The sequence below is a fragment of the Molothrus ater genome, chromosome 2, assembly GCF_012460135.2.
Source record: "Molothrus ater isolate BHLD 08-10-18 breed brown headed cowbird chromosome 2, BPBGC_Mater_1.1, whole genome shotgun sequence".
NCBI classification, from domain to species: domain Eukaryota; kingdom Metazoa; phylum Chordata; class Aves; order Passeriformes; family Icteridae; genus Molothrus; species Molothrus ater.
In genome coordinates this window covers 86,670,204-86,685,851 of record NC_050479.2, presented here as the reverse complement: position 1 = coordinate 86,685,851, position 15,648 = coordinate 86,670,204, and the positions used below count along the sequence as shown (strand labels likewise).

At 42.0% G+C, this 15,648-nt stretch overlaps 1 protein-coding gene across 1 annotated transcript in view; it reads right to left on the bottom strand.

The window, feature by feature from the left end:
- GUCY2F (guanylate cyclase 2F, retinal) overlaps nucleotides 1-15,414 on the bottom strand; it is a 36,960-nt gene extending 21,546 nt beyond the window's left edge. The window contains exons 1-9 of the mRNA XM_054518595.1: nucleotides 14,676-15,414; nucleotides 13,456-13,757; nucleotides 11,608-11,962; nucleotides 8,307-8,391; nucleotides 5,238-5,334; nucleotides 4,601-4,735; nucleotides 3,311-3,391; nucleotides 2,115-2,291; nucleotides 1,037-1,193 (exon numbers count right to left, since the gene is read on the bottom strand). Of these exons, the coding sequence (XP_054374570.1) occupies nucleotides 1,037-1,193; nucleotides 2,115-2,291; nucleotides 3,311-3,391; nucleotides 4,601-4,735; nucleotides 5,238-5,334; nucleotides 8,307-8,391; nucleotides 11,608-11,962; nucleotides 13,456-13,757; nucleotides 14,676-15,414 (2,128 nt within the window). The remainder of the gene's footprint in view (nucleotides 1-1,036; nucleotides 1,194-2,114; nucleotides 2,292-3,310; nucleotides 3,392-4,600; nucleotides 4,736-5,237; nucleotides 5,335-8,306; nucleotides 8,392-11,607; nucleotides 11,963-13,455; nucleotides 13,758-14,675) is intronic.
- Between the last annotated feature and the right edge of the window lie 234 nt (nucleotides 15,415-15,648).

Genomic DNA, 15,648 nt, shown 5'->3' with positions numbered 1-15,648 from the left:
CACCATTTTTTTTGATTGAAAATGTTCCTGAGACAAAATATTGGCACCAAATCTTGACTTTCCTGTTACAGTTGTTGCTCTTTTACACAGCAACAATTAACAACATGTTTTCTGTAGTTCTTTTTAGATGAAAATAATTTCTGTAAAAGCAGTTTGTGACAATCTGATGCACAATCTTTATAATCAATAGTTCAAATGATAAAAGACACAGTTGTAAAATATATCCAACTTCATGAAGAAATGAATCTTCAAACTGAGATTTCGTTAGCCTGGTAACTGTACATTCTGAGAAATGGGGATATAGAACATTTCTGCCACTGCAAATGTGTTTATCTTCTGTAAGGGAGGAGAAGTCTTCTGTCAGACAACTGCCCTATCTGAGACACTGAAAAGGTGTATGCATCAAATTCCATGACAGGGGCATCAAACCATGAAATACTATTGGAAAACAGGTTTTGAGAATAAATTGGGATACCAGAGCAATGGCCACATGAAAGAAATCCTGTCCAAGTCTCCAAACCTGGTCCCATGAGGGCTGTTCTTAAGTGGTGGGAATCCACGTGGCAGCCTTTGGTGATTGGCATGTAGAGGGCCTATTTCAGAGACCTACATAATTTTGTCTTTTAGACGACTTATTTTAACAAGAAAAAGTGTCTTTTTATTTGGGATAACATAAAACTCTAAATACAGGATTGGGTCTAAGGATGTGAAGCCATTCTACCGGCTACAGTACTGATCAGATTTCAGGAACAATTCAGTCCTTCTCCAACTGCAACAAGCTGAAGTTCTGTCACTGCTTAAAGTAAAATATATTTTCTTTACCACATCACTCTGCTATTCACTTCACTTTCAGGCAGTCTGAAAAAACCTTTGCTTACCCTTTCTTATAACAATGCATGGTATGGAGGAAACTAGATGTAGTGAGATTGAGCATGAAAATCCTTGTGTGGCCACTGGCCTGAAATTGTACTTGGACAAACATCTGTTAAATCAATGGACAAATATTAAAAAATATATATTTCCTCATCACACCCACCTTCTGGGGATGGCTGAATATAGGGGCACTTCTGTGCCTCTAGGATCTCATTATAACCATAGTCAGTGATCTTCAGGACAAACCGGCCATCCACAACACAGTTACGAGACTTGAGACGTCCATGGGCAAAATCTCGGTGATGCAAATATCTGATTCCCTATGAAACACAGAAAAAAATCCAGGTTGATCCTTAAGAATAATCTTATCCATCAGCACTCAGAGACACCAAGCCACTTTGTCACCTCAGATGGCATCAAATGCAGCATTGACTCTATGTCAAATGCAGTAATGATCGAAATAAAAAACTATAAGAGAAATTTAGAAATGGATTAGGTACATGAAATAGGTTTGTCTGGGCCCTAAAGTAGTATTGGAAAGGTCAGACAACTTCAGGAAGAGTCAGATGCCCCCCTCTGTAGCCCTGTGTCTCACTGCACCCAGAGAGATAAGAAAGTGGACACTTTCTTTTAGGCAAGGATAAGAAAGTGGACACAAGTGTTACCAAAGAGGTCAAACGAAACCATGAAGAGCTGAGTGGCCCAACCCATCTCCCTTAAGGAGGTTCAGAAGGAGGATCACAGACTACAAGAATGGTTCTGGTGGTCTACTCTCTGGAATCCACCTGTCCCAGATTAGTAGTTCACTATTAAGACATAAAAACATGGGACATGATTGGAAGTGTGAACGCTGCTAAAGGGACCATATGTGCAGCCATCCTGCAGCTGAGGATGGATACTGCTTGGTTCTATGGTGGATGCACTTCTGATTTATGACAAGAAAGGGCCTTTGCAAAGAATAAATTTGTCACAAAATTCTGTTGTTCTAGGTGATCAGTTGAAGCCTGATATGTAGTTTTAGCCTCTTGTCCTGCTGTGTAGTTGTAGTTCTATTACCCCAAATGGTGCTTCTCTCAGATGGAAACAAAATAAAGATAAGAAATCTAATTTAAAGACTGGTAGAATTACATCCAGATTTGTTTTCCCTGTGTTATTATTAAAAAGCAACTTTCTGATTGAAATAGCTTAGTCATCATAAAAGTCCCCTTCAGCTCATGCCTCAGCAGGAGCAATGGGTTTACTTTAATTAGATCCATCACAAGAGAGGACTTGAACATCCAGTCCAGTTTCATATCCTCGTTTCTCAGCAAGTCCTCCAGGCTGCCTCGTGAGCAGTACTCTGTCACGATGGCAAAGATGCCACAGTCTGAGAAAAAGCCCAGGAACAGATTCACATTTTCATGACGCAGATCCTTCATCTGAAACAAGACAGCAAATCACAGTGAGACCAGGTCAGCCAGACACCTGCTTGGTAGCTTCTTGGTATCACTAGATGCCCTTTTCACACTTGTACTCCCAAACAGCCTTCCTGAAAGATGGGGACACAAACAACCTCTCTGGTGCTTAATTTTGACTACTCAACACTCTTTTCAAGCTTTGTTTTCCTTAGTCTATCCATTATACAAAGAAAAGAAAGCAAGATAGCAAAAGCAAACTAAACAGAAGTTTGTGTTTTGTTTAGACAAACTGTATTGAATCTTTCACTAGGCCAGAATGGCTTTGCTGGGATAGATTGAGTTCAGCATGTGGATCTTGCTCTGAACTGGAAACAATACCATACCTAGAGAGTCCAAAGTCATCCATCAATGGTGTCTTTGGAGACATGAACTAGTAAATTTGTTGCTTTTACATGCATAAAAATGCCACTGCTATGTTAGCAATAGATGTTAACAACTAATGCCCTTGAATTTAGAAAACAAGTATGCTTTCTTGTCATTTGTAACAATAAAATTGGAGACCAAAATTAAGCATCTGAGAGGCATCTTAGGTGGAAACACAAAGCAAACTCCAGAGAAATGCACAACTGTGTCTGTGTCACACTGTCAACTCATAAAACAGGAAAACATCTACCAGTGCCTCACACTGTGGAGGGATGAGTTCCTCAAACCACTCTGCCTTTGCAGGCAAGGTCACTTGAAGGATTCATTGTACATTTAACATTGCACCAGCTTGGAAGTGGCAGGTCTGGGGTGGGGTTGTACAAGCTGCTGACTTGGATCTACGGTAAATTAGATCTATAGTAAATTTGGATCTATGGTAAATTTGTCAGATGCAGTTGTGCATGGTCCACTCTACCACATTTCACCAGACAAGACTCATTGACAACCATAATGCATGATTTAATGAATAGACATGAGACAAGGGCAACAAACACACCCTGAAGCCAAAACCACCCCGAGAAACCTTCCCTCCACATGTCATCATGCCCTATTCCTACCTTCCTTAAGATGCTGGTGGAGCTTTGCCTCAGATTGTGAACTGCTCCTGTCTCAAATTTTTTCAGCCACACCTGGTCTCCCTGTCCACAATCACAGAATCAGAAAATGGTTAAGGTTGGAAGAAACCAGAGATGGACCATCCAGTCCAACCTCCCTGCTTAAGAAAGGCAGTTCTTGAATATCTCCAGTGAGGGAGACTCCACATCCTCCCTGGACAATCTGTTTCAGTGCTTGGTCACCTGCACAGCAAGGTTTCTTCATGTTCAGGTAGAACTTTCTGTGCACCAGTTTCTGCCTTTTGCCTCTTGTCTACTGAGAAGAGCCTGGCTCTGTCCTCCCGACACCCTCTCTTCAGATATTTATAGACATCAGGGAGGTGCTCTCTTAGCTGTCTCTTCTTGAGGCTGAACAGGCCCAACTCCCTCAACCTTTCCTCTTCAGAGAGCTCCAGTCCCCTAATCCCAACACAGGTGGGTGACAGAGCAAATCTCTGAACAACAGATAACATTGGTATCCAAATCTGAATTTCAGGTCCTTGACTTTGAAAGTGGCTGGGGATTTTTAATGTTCTTGGCAACAGATTATTTATATACTGAACCCAAATAAGAATACCCACAGCAAACCTTCAAAAAAGGGGTGAAGCAGGACCTTCACCTGGATCACAACTTCATGCCTGGAAGGTTTCTTAGTATCTGATAAACAGCAATAAATTGATTAAAAAGGAAAATAACTCTGACCAGAGCTTTTCTCTGGAATTAATGATTGATCAAATTTATTTTGCTCCTCTTCAGGAAAAGTTACCATGCCATTTTTTCAAAAAGCTGCATTTTCAGGAAAAACCTGATGGATGTGGTGAATTTTCTTGGCCATTGCCTCTGCTTAAACTCCATACAGTCCTATTGCCACAAAGGGGAATTTGAGCTTCCATTACTCTATTTGGATCCTGTCTTGTAAGAAAGTTCCTTATTAGAGATGTCACCAAATAAAGACTGTCTTGTAAGAAAGGTTCTTTATGGTGCCACCACCATAAAGGACCAGACTGGCAATGTTACATGTGAATGTTGAATATTCCCATCCCACATGACTCCAAGTTGTCACGGTGAGGGTTGGGACAGACTTGCCTTAAACACTGCTAAGTCCATGCTTGGGAGTAACTTGTTTTCATACTTAGGGTTTGTTCAAGCTATCTCCATCCTGGGACCTACAGTACTGCAGCCAAACACTTCTCCCCCTGGAGCAGTCCAGTGAACAGAAGCAGTAGGAGAAGACTACATGAGGTCCCCACCTACCTCATACAGAGCCACATTGGAGGTTTCATGGGTGGCCACTGTGCTTTTCAAGGAAGCAGAGCGGGTTACGGATATCAGGCTTCTGTTCTTGGCTGCTATGCTGTTTGCATCAGTCAGACTGTCCAAGGTCAGCCTCTGGAAGGCAAGAAAAGCAGGTGCTAGGCAGTTACCACCTTCGGGTGTAAACCTCCACTCCAGCTCCGCCTTGCAGCATGGATTCTGGGTAGGGAAATCATGGGAGTGTCCCCCAGCAGGTCACCTGCTCCGGATATGGACCAGAATGGACCAGGAATGGTTCCCAGTATATTTGAATGCAGACACTTTATTTTAGAACGTAAGATGGTTTATCCTTTTGGCCATGCCCTATGTTGTACCATCCAACCTAAGAACAAGGAATAAGCCCTGGGCAGCTAGAAGGAACACAATCAAGGCTATGGTTTTACATCATCATCAAAGCTCTGACATCTTACCTGAAACTCAAAAGCACTCAGTATATGGGGAATTTTCTAATTTGCAGGGGAAAATGACATGAAAAAGTGAAATTATGCTTCCAGAGCTTCTTGAGTATGAAAATACCACACAGCAAATCTGTTCTAGAGTGTTCCCCCAAATTCCTTTAACAATTAGAAGGACTCACCTTTCTATGTATGTCTGGGTTGATGAAGACGAGGTCATCCAAGGTCAGTATGATCTTGTTCGGACCCCTGAAAAGCTGGTTGTTCAGGATACTCTGCCTGCAAGAGTTGGAGAGTCACAGTTATCAGTTTTAGGTAGTGCATTGGGTCTGACTGAGGTAACATTTCCAGCCCTCACAGTGCTGTGCTTTGCACTGGTAGCAGAATGGGTGTTGATACCAGACCAGGTTGAATGGGGCTCTGAGCAGCCCAGTGTAGTTGAAGGTGTCCTTGCCCATGGCAGAGTGGTTGGAATGACATGATCTTTAAAATGGCATGGGAGTGGGGAAGGGCGTTGGTGAAAGCAGTGGACAAATCACCATGCCTTGGCTTGGACTTAAACCCCAAGTCATGAATTACCCATTTCAACATGGATAGCAACAAAAGCTATCATCTCAAAGGGTCTTACCACAGATAGACAACTGGATTTAATCTGCTTACAAATATTAATTGGATGTGTATGTAAGCCATATTTTGTTTTGATTTGCTTTTATTTGTCATATCCCAAATCATTCTCCATTAGGAGACAAAGACAAGTTTTATTAGTCCAGCTGGTCTGGTCATGAGCAAACCACATTTAGGCACACCAGCCTTTCTTAGGGATGGAAGCTGAAGTGTAGTTAATTTATAAGAGCTGCCTGGACACAAGTTACTGTCTAAACATGCTGTCTGAGTGTCTATATTGTAGCATGGTGCATTTTGAAGCACAGAGCAAGATGTGCCCTTGTAATGGTCACAGGTTTATACAGAGGGAAAAGCTGCAAGGGATGAGCAGTATGGCACACGTGACATCACACCTCATCATTTTGATGTGGACATCAGGGTCTAACACTGAGCACAAAGCAGCAGTATCTATTAGACAGTCAAAAACACCTCAGCCAGGAGCAGAAAGGGAAGGGAAAGCTCCCCTGTTGCCCTCAGTGTCACTTCTTTTGCTTAAGGGATTTTGTTAACACTACAGCAGATGACTGATCGGCGCTCTCCTAAGTGTTTCCCTGATGAGGTGGACAACTTTTTCTGATGTTACTGTTAGAAGGACACCACCACATAAAACAACCCCAAGTCACCACAATTCACTTTTCCTCTCCATGTATCATTCTGGATATTTTAGAGGAGCATGGGAAGCTTTTTGAAGCTGAGAGGAAGCCTTGGCCACATAACCACAGGCTTTCCTTGGGATGACATTTCTCTAAACACACCATCCCAAGCCACCCAACTCATCTTTATGAAAAAAAATCATCACTTATGTACCTTTCACAAGGCCATCTGAAAAACCTTGCTTGATAAATCACATCCTCTCACTAAGCAGGGAGGAAAGCATCCCTCTGCCAAAAGCTAAGCAGAGAGAGTGGAGTGACTCATTTAAGGTCATGCAGCAGATCCCTGACAGAGCTAAGACCAGAGCTTCCACATTTCAACTCAGACCATGCTGTGGTTTAAATTTAGTTCCAGACATGCCCCTTCCTAATATAAATCACTGTCTGAGTCATGCTGGAATTTTTCTTCCTTTGCAGATGGCCATACATCTTTTCTCATGACCAAGCCTTCCCAAGCACAGTCTGGTGCTGGTGGAAGATCTTACAAATAGAGTAGGCAGAAAGATTGTCATTTATTTACTTAATTGTAGGGGCTGGTGGCCAGCAAACAGAGCAGGGTTTCAAAGAGTGAGTGGGTGGAGGCAACCTCATCAGTGTCTGCAGCTCTATCAGAAGCAGCTGTGGAAGTGGGGGAGCTGTTTGGGGTGTTCTTGTTGGGTGGCCCTAATAACTGGGCTTGGAGGGATGATTCAGGAGTGGAGACAAAACATGTCTCGGAATTATTTGAGAGGCAAAGCTGGAGGGAACAATCTAGGAACTCTGCTCTGCTGAAGTCATAGCTGCTCAGTAAATGTGCCTTCTAATTTCAGTCTATTTTCACTCTAACTTCAGTCATGAGGACATCAATAATTAGAGACAAACTACTCCAGGGGCTATAGTGACCTTGCCATGAGCAATCTGTAGCTCCTGGACCAACCAATCCATTCTGGCACTTTTCTACCTTGGATATGGGGTTGGGACACAGATGTGACACACAATTATGGGAAATTATTCCTTCCCCAGAACACTACTGCCTTTACTCCAAAGATCTCCTGCCCAGACCAATACATATATAATGGGAATGACCAGGGAGCTGAACCCCAGGTCAAAACAGAGAGTGAATCAACTTGATAATAAAGATGTATCCTTAATATTTGCTTCAAATTCTCTCCAGAGGTATTTTCTTTCTTTTTAGTGCATGGAGAAAATACAGAGGGTCAGCCTCACATGTTTAATAGGAAACATGATTATACTAAAGACAGAAATTCAGGCAAGAATTATCTCAAGTAAGAAAAATACTTGGTTTCAACCCTCATATTCTCATAACAGATTCCTGTATTTGGTTTATATGTCATCCTTTGCACTTCCAAAGTGATAACCACCTTCCTAATGCTTCAGAAACATCCAGCAACAAACTGCTGGAGCAGGACAAGGGTGTGAGGAGCCCTTCCCCTCAGGAGGAAGGAGCAGCAGAGGCAATGTGGGATGAACTGACTGCAGTCCCCATTCCCTGGCCCCTGTGCCCTGGTGGGGAGGAAGCAGTGAATTTGGGAATAAGTTAAGCCTGGGAAGAAGGTGGTTTTAAGATTTTATTTTATTTCTCATTATCTTACTCTGATTTGATTGATAATAAACTTAATTTCCCCACATCAAGTCCATTTTGGCTGCTGTGGTAATTAGTGAGCGATCCCCTCCTGACCCCATCTTGAGCCATGCGCCTTTTGTTGTGTTTTCTCTCCCCTGTCTAGCTGAGGAAGGGAGAGATAGAATGCCTTTGGTGGATGCCTGGCATGCTGCCAGGGCCAACACACCACAAATATGAAGAGATATGTGGCTGGAGAGCCAAGAGCAAAATCAGACTTTCTGTGTGTGCATAGTCTAAACTGCTGGCTAAAGCAAAAGCCTAACAGAGAAGTTAAAAGTGGCACCAACTCAAATACCTGTTGCAATTCTCACCTGATGAGAGAAGCCAGGCCCACAGCACACAACACCAGGACAAATAACAGCATTACTCCCAAGAAAATGACTGCAGGCTCAATCCCTGTGCAAAGATGGGAAAAGAATCAGTGAATTAGAAAATCATTTTGATTTAGGAAATAATATTAAAAACATCAATATCAGGCCATTGGATTAAAAAGTCAAATATTCAGCCAGAAGAATGCTGGAAGACAATTTTAATGCAATGTTTGTTTATACACAATACACAAATACTTACTAACTTGACATACATAAGACTTCAGCTATGCTAATTATTTATTTCCATGCGCTTTTTTTTTCTAAACAAGACTTAGAGCAGTGGACCAGGGGAAAAATAGTTTTTCTTCAAGTAAATAAATAGACTCACAGGGAATTGTTAAGTTTTAGAGGAAGCTTCTGCAAAGTTCATAACTTTTTAACATTTGTCTCTTTTCTCTTGAAGAATTGAAATTCTGAAAAAAATCTTTATCTTGTGGTACCAAACCAACAGCCAAGGTGAGTCACTGGCCCATCTGGGCTTTTTCATTCTCTGCTGCAAATTTCTAATGTTGAAAAGAGAAGAAGAGGAGGAGCAGCAGAAGGTTGATGTTCTCCACAGCACATCCATCAGCAGAAAGTACTGGAGCCAGATACTTTGCTGATGAGTGTGTTTACTAGAGAGCTAAGGGAAGCTGATATGACTGCATAAGCTAAATTCCAGTGGGAACTGTTTGCTGTGTCTCTTCTGGTTTTTAACTTTTCTATTTATTCTGCTTATATCCATAGATCTACAAACACAAACAAACATGGAGAAATTTGGATTGACGAAAGGTTCATGACTCTATGTTACACTGGCACCTATGTGCAAGCACTGAGACCTAGAGGATTGCATTGAAAGCTGAAGGCATTTTTGAAAACTGGTATTTGTTTCAGGAAAAGTCAGAGCATTTTAGCTGAAATTTCACTGCTTCAGTCTAGGGCTCCAGGCCCTGACTGCCCTCACACAAACACAGAAAAAGGCTGCCCATGAAAGCTGTGGCTGCTCCATCCATGGCAGTGTTCAAAATTAGGTTCCATGGGACTTTAGGCAACCTGGTCCGGTGTGGGATAGGAATAGATGGATGGCCTTGAAATGTCCCTTCCAAGCCATACTATACTTCACAACTAACCAGAAGTAAAAGTAAGCTAATTATGAGCATATGGGAAAGAGCAAACTTACAGCATGCTTGAGGGAATTTATGGGATTGAGTTAAAGTCATTAGGGAATGCTTTAAGGGAACTGCAGGAGTACATGAAACTTCTCACAGGATCTTTAGGGGAAAGGACAAACATGGGTAAAAGGAGAGATAGAATGGGTCAGGAATGCTCAAATATCTGAGAGAATGGCGATGCTGGTCACACATAACCATGTTGTGCATTTTTTCCAGGCATTTGATCAGTGCAGTAATTCCCACCTTCTTAACCCCATCTATGTTTTTTTTTTTCCCTGGGTAACTGTGCTCTTTGACTGTGTATGACATTTACCGACTTAACATCAACCTAACTCACAGGGAAGGTAAGTTCTGGAGGGTGGAGAGAGACCACAAGTCTGCAGTCATCTCCTGCACAGACTGAAGGGTTTGAGAGATGGCTGTGGGGGAATTTAGGTTTGGACCATCTACCAGAGGATGCATTTGTGAGTCTGAAGGAGGTGAGGCTGTGAGATCTGCTAGCAAGCTTGGAGCCTTATTATGAGGTGCATAAGGGCAGCACCAGGCCATTTCTGATGTCCACGTCCCAGCAGTGCCTGTAAAGACATAACTCTCCTGTATGTGTTACTCTGCCAGTGACTGGCTGTGTCTGCACTCTGTGTGTGTGCCCATGTCCTGGGAACACCAGCTCAGCCCTGCTCCTGGTGAACCTGGAGTTAGGAAGCACAGCAGCCTGACAACTTCTCATCCAACACTCCTCCAAGCCTAACTTCATACAAAAGCTAGAGTCAGTCTTGTATTTAATTCTAGCCATAAAGTTCAGTCTCAAATTCTAGCAATCATAATAAATTACTGTTTAATTGACAGATGCCTAGAGCTTTATGCCTTTGTAAAGGTATGAACATAAAATCTGAGCTCTCTAAAAATCAGTGGGATTTTTCTATAGACTGCAATGAGATGTTAAATTGCTACATTGTTCCTAGGGGCAGTGTAAAATTAGATATATGATAGTGTTATACTTATCTCTTCTATTGCTTGCCAGTTGCTACAAGATCAGTACATCTCCAGTTCTCATGGAGTGACACTGATTTATGTGTCAGCTCAAGTATGGCTAAGCCAAGGAGAATGGTTTTCTCAGCTACTGAATGAAATATTCCATAGATGTAGTTAATTTCATCTGTTTAAGACATAACCTGGAGCAATAGGTGTAAATGCTTGGTATTTTAAGCAAATATGAAGAGGAGGTTGAGTACCCTACCCTGAGATTTTGGCTTCCCTGTGAACTTTAGACTGCATCATAGTTGCCTCAATTTAAAAACAACAAGTAAACACAGTGTTTCCTAAAAACCTAGGAAGTAGCACAGATATCTCTGCCCCCAGATTGATTACTACCTGTGTTATCTATAATAACTCAAATTATTTTGAGTAATGATTATCATTGTTTCTCAAGGAGATGAGCTCTGATTGTCCTTCACTCCTCATTGCTACCTGAAAACAGGAGCAGGGGTGAACAGGCAGGATGCTGAGGGCCTCTGCTCTTGTGCAGCTCTCTTAGGCTGTCTTCAAAGCAAATCCTCTAAGTGTCCTGTCCCCTAGAAGGACAGAGACACAGTACTGGGTGCAGCCTCTGTTATATAATGGTCACTGCTAATATTGGCAGGTGTTGAATGTTATACCCAGAAAGCCCTTTCAACACATAACAGTGGTAACAACCTTATTGGCCCAGGAGAGTAGTGGGATTAATGGCTCTGGAATTGTTGGAAAAAATGGGTAGCTGTGATATTTAGTGGTAGGATTGGCAGTGGTGGGTTAAGGGTTCAATGATCCTAGAGTTTTTTTCCCAACAAACAAAAATGATTGTATTATTCTATGAGCTAACAAGCAATAAGAGAATATTGTGGATTGATGGTGTTACCTCTGCACAGGATTCCCATTACAAACAGCATGATGACTGGGCATTTTTATATTAGATCCTTGAATTTAGACTTTTCTGGTTGGGGAGTTCTAATTTAAAGGGGTAACCACTTGAAGTGAGAGAAAAGATGAAAGAAACGAGAAGCATGAACTCAAAGCCATTTCATCCAGTTTTTGGTTCTTTTTTTCTTTCTTACCTTCAGTGCAGAGAACATCTGGATCAAACCAACAGGTGGGGTCTGGTTTGGGTGGAATTTCATTGGGAAAATGGATGGCCCGGCCTAGGGGCAACACAGAGCCTGAAGACATGTCCAGCAGGTGGGTTGGGAAAAGCTGGTTCCCATGACCATCTGTGTCCAGTATCACATAGTTGTCCAGCCCCTTCCCACAGCTGTCTGTCTCTACCTGGTGGCTAAATCCAGGGAAGCTGAAGTTTTTTGTGTGCTCAGCTATGCTGGCTCCTGAGGCTCTGACTCCTTTCCTCCATGCACTGTCCATAGCCATTGCCATGAAGTAAATGGCATCATAGATTGTTCCAAAGAGTGGAGAAACCTAAAAATACAGGAGAAATTGAGGATAAACTGCTCCTAACCTTCAGTTCGAGATTGGTGGCAAAAATACTTTCCCCATGACTAAGCTGTAACTTAAATACTGAGATACCAGAACATCAAGGCCCACAGAGTAATGGGTTTGAAGAATCTTCGGTTGAAGGTAGACCCAATATATGCATGACTTTGAATATCTGTCTTTTCTTATGGTGTAATCACAAAATGCAATTTCAAAATATTTTTAAAACCACACAAAATTGCATTATGATGGGAAAAGCCAAGATTCTGAGCCTGATATTCAGCTGAAATTTATCACAAATTTATCCTGCCTCAAAACATTTCACTAAAATATCTTCTACAAATAGAAGATTGAAGTCAGAGGCTCCATACAAAGACAGGAAAAGTGTCATGCCCAAAAGATTGGTCTCATCTGTCAAAATATTATTTATCACAAAGATGCAAAAATCCCCCAGCAGACCCACAGCAAACTTGTTCTGTGGGGTAGCAGAGCCTTTTCTGTTTGCATTGCTCCCTTCTGTGCCAGACTTGATTTAGGAAGCTTTAACAAAAATGGTGACTTTTGTAATCACATGGTCATTCACAGCTGGTAGGTGAAGAGAGATTATAGCCATACACCTGTGAGAAAAATGAGGAGTGCTCTTGGGAGCCACAGACAAATCTGACATTTGTGGGATTAAGTGATCAGATGTAGATATCTGAAATGAAGTACCTGACACTCAACACAGTTAACCTGGGCTCTCATTAAACTCAAGGGAAAAAAATTAATGCTTTCAAGTCATGATTCATCTTCTTCTAAAGTAGATCCGTGCAGATCTGATAAATTATGCCTTAAAAGTACTTGTAATTTTTTGAAATGTCATAGGGTAATTTGAAGAATAGCTCAGCTAACTCCTGTATCTCTTCACCAGTATAAGATTCTCCAATTCTTGTAAATGTTATCAAGGTAAAAATTGATTTGGTTTTTAATAGGCTACCGGGGACTTTTAGATGATCATGCTGACAAAGAATAACCTTGACTATAGTGCTAAGAAGAATGCAATAGCAATGGTCTTAAACGTTTCCCTCTAGAAGCATCCAGTATTTCTTTAGTCTGTCTCATCCTCTCAAATTCTCAGTCATATGGATATCTTATTTTGATTCTCTACAAATTCCATGGACTTCATCCACCTCAAGAGATACCTTTTCAATTTAAGTCCATTGCAGCTAGCACACAGCAAACCAAATCTGAGCGCCTCAGGCATAGACCCTTTCTCTTGAATTCCCATCATAGTCCTACAGTTTAACCAAGTGAGTTATTTTGCCAGACACCTGGGAAAAGTGACCTTTCCAGATGAGAGCAGACCACATTCAAATTTCTCTGTATTTTTCTAAAATGAAAGTGTGCAGGCTGGATTGATTCTTCCCTGTACTTTTTCTGTAACTATTGCTGTTTCCTATTGACAGGTCCCAGAAAAGCTCAAGAGAAAGACTATTTACCTGTGTGGCTTCCAAATCCCTGATTATTTCACCACTTTCTTTAGCTTCCCTGAATGCATCATAGAAAGTCCTTTCTCCAGACTCCAGCGTGATGGTCAGCACAGCATCATAAGCCTCCCGGAGCTTGCTGTCATTATCAAAGACACTGAATGAGTTGTTTTGGTAAGGCAGACTGTACAGCAAAGTGTCATAGGGAACAAAGATGTATCTTCCATCTGCTAGTCCCATTTCCAGAGCTTTTGTGAGCAAGGCGGCCTGTTCCTGCCCTCCGATGAGAACAGAATGCATGCACAGGAGAATAACTGGAACACAAGGATAGTGCAGAGTGTTAGTAATTTGCCTGATGTTTTCAACATGAAATAGCTCTTGCACCCCCGGTAAAAGAGCTGCCTGAGCTACTTTCTCAGGTCAGATTCTGATGTTATGTGCTGGGGAAGCTGAGAGTCACACCCGTTTTGTTCAACATCTAGAGGTCTGTAACACCTAATAAAGCAGATGGTGGGTGTTAACCATTTCTGGAGCTGTAAAGAAGGAATGGAGAGAAGTTTTGACAGAAGTGAGGCACAGCTGAAGATGATGGGCAGTTGTGGTCATTGCTGTCACTGACCAAAGCTTGAGCTTTCCCTCTGTGTGTGCTGAGCTGACAAATACAATGCAGCTGTAAGCAGTGCCCAACCTCCAAATGCTCACCCTGCCACCAAATATACAGATTTTAGGTTGACACAGCTGGCTTGTGTTTAAACATCTGGTCCATGCTTGACTGTCCCAAAGTCTGTGCCTTTTCTTGCAAAATGTCATGGGGCCAATGTTTGGTGGGGCGATCTGAAATACAGGACACAGCATCAAAGCAAGATTTTTGATATTGATATTGATTTTTGATATTCCACAATACAAATCACCTTAAATATAAAACCTTCCTATAAACTCCTCTTTACACAAGCCAAGCACAGAAAACCATCTACAATTTTTTTTTTTTTTTTTCAGACAAGCTGGACCCAATCTTTCAGGTTGTAGTAGATGATTTTGGCCTATATTCATCAGATACAAAATGCCCAGCATTCTTTTATGTGAAGCCCTGTCTGCTTTAGGATCAGAGATAAAATTCTGCTTGACTTAAATCACTTTAAGTTTTCATTCTCTAAAGTATGTCCATTGGGTAACAATGCAGTCCTACCCTGGGGAAAAAAAATTAAAAAAGGAATGAGACTTAAAGCACTTACTTTTAATGTTATTAACTTCTTTAATCTTGTTCCAGGTGTCTTCAATGCCTTTTTCTCCCTTATGCACGGATGTAACAATGCCTACAGGTAGCCCATGGTTCCTGAATGCAGTTTCTGCCTCCTTGGCTGTGTACATCCAAATATCATCACTGGATGCAATGATGCCAACATGAGCCCACCTAAAATATTTCATTATTGTAAGCAAAATTTGGGTTGGAGAGGGCAGAGTTCTTGCAAATGCATTATGGCGGATGGTGGAATCCAGCTTATAATTGATGCACATCCATGAAAAGATAGCTTTATTCCAGTTTTTCCCTAAATGTGCAGCCACCTCACAGAAGCCAGGATTTAGAGGGCCTATAAAAGCTGAGGAAAACTTTCCAAAGTCAACAAATCTAACCAGAGCTCTTGGTGTGTCACATTCTTCTTGCAGGATCACATAATCCAGCCGGTGGCCAAGAGCTAGTGAAGGATCTCTGCTTATTCGTCCCACAGCTAACCTGGCAGCCACATGGGGAAAGGCTTTGGAAAAGAAGGGGTCACAGTTCCAGGGTCCAAGCAGTCCAATTTTAAACACAGAGCAACGTGCTGGGGAACAAAGTAGGATTATTCCAAAGAGCAGCCACCAGAGTTCCTGGAAAAATGTCTTGAATGAACTTCCAGTGTTGAAGTGATGCACTCTGATGTGCCTCGACAGCGCCCAGGAGGATCTGTGAGTACCCCACAGGAGAAATGACATTGTTTCACAGGTGGGTAGATCTGCACCAAGTTCTTCAGGAAGCAGGCAGAGTGTTACCAGATGCTGGAAGGAAAGCAGATTATGTTTGCCTTTCACCACCTGTATTTGTTCCGTGCATGTAGGTACAGCTGAGTCAGCCCAAGCTTCACAACAGCTCCCAAGGCACAAGTCTTTGGGGAGCCAAACCCACACACAGACACGTGGACTTGCACCACACCAGCCACCTCTACATGC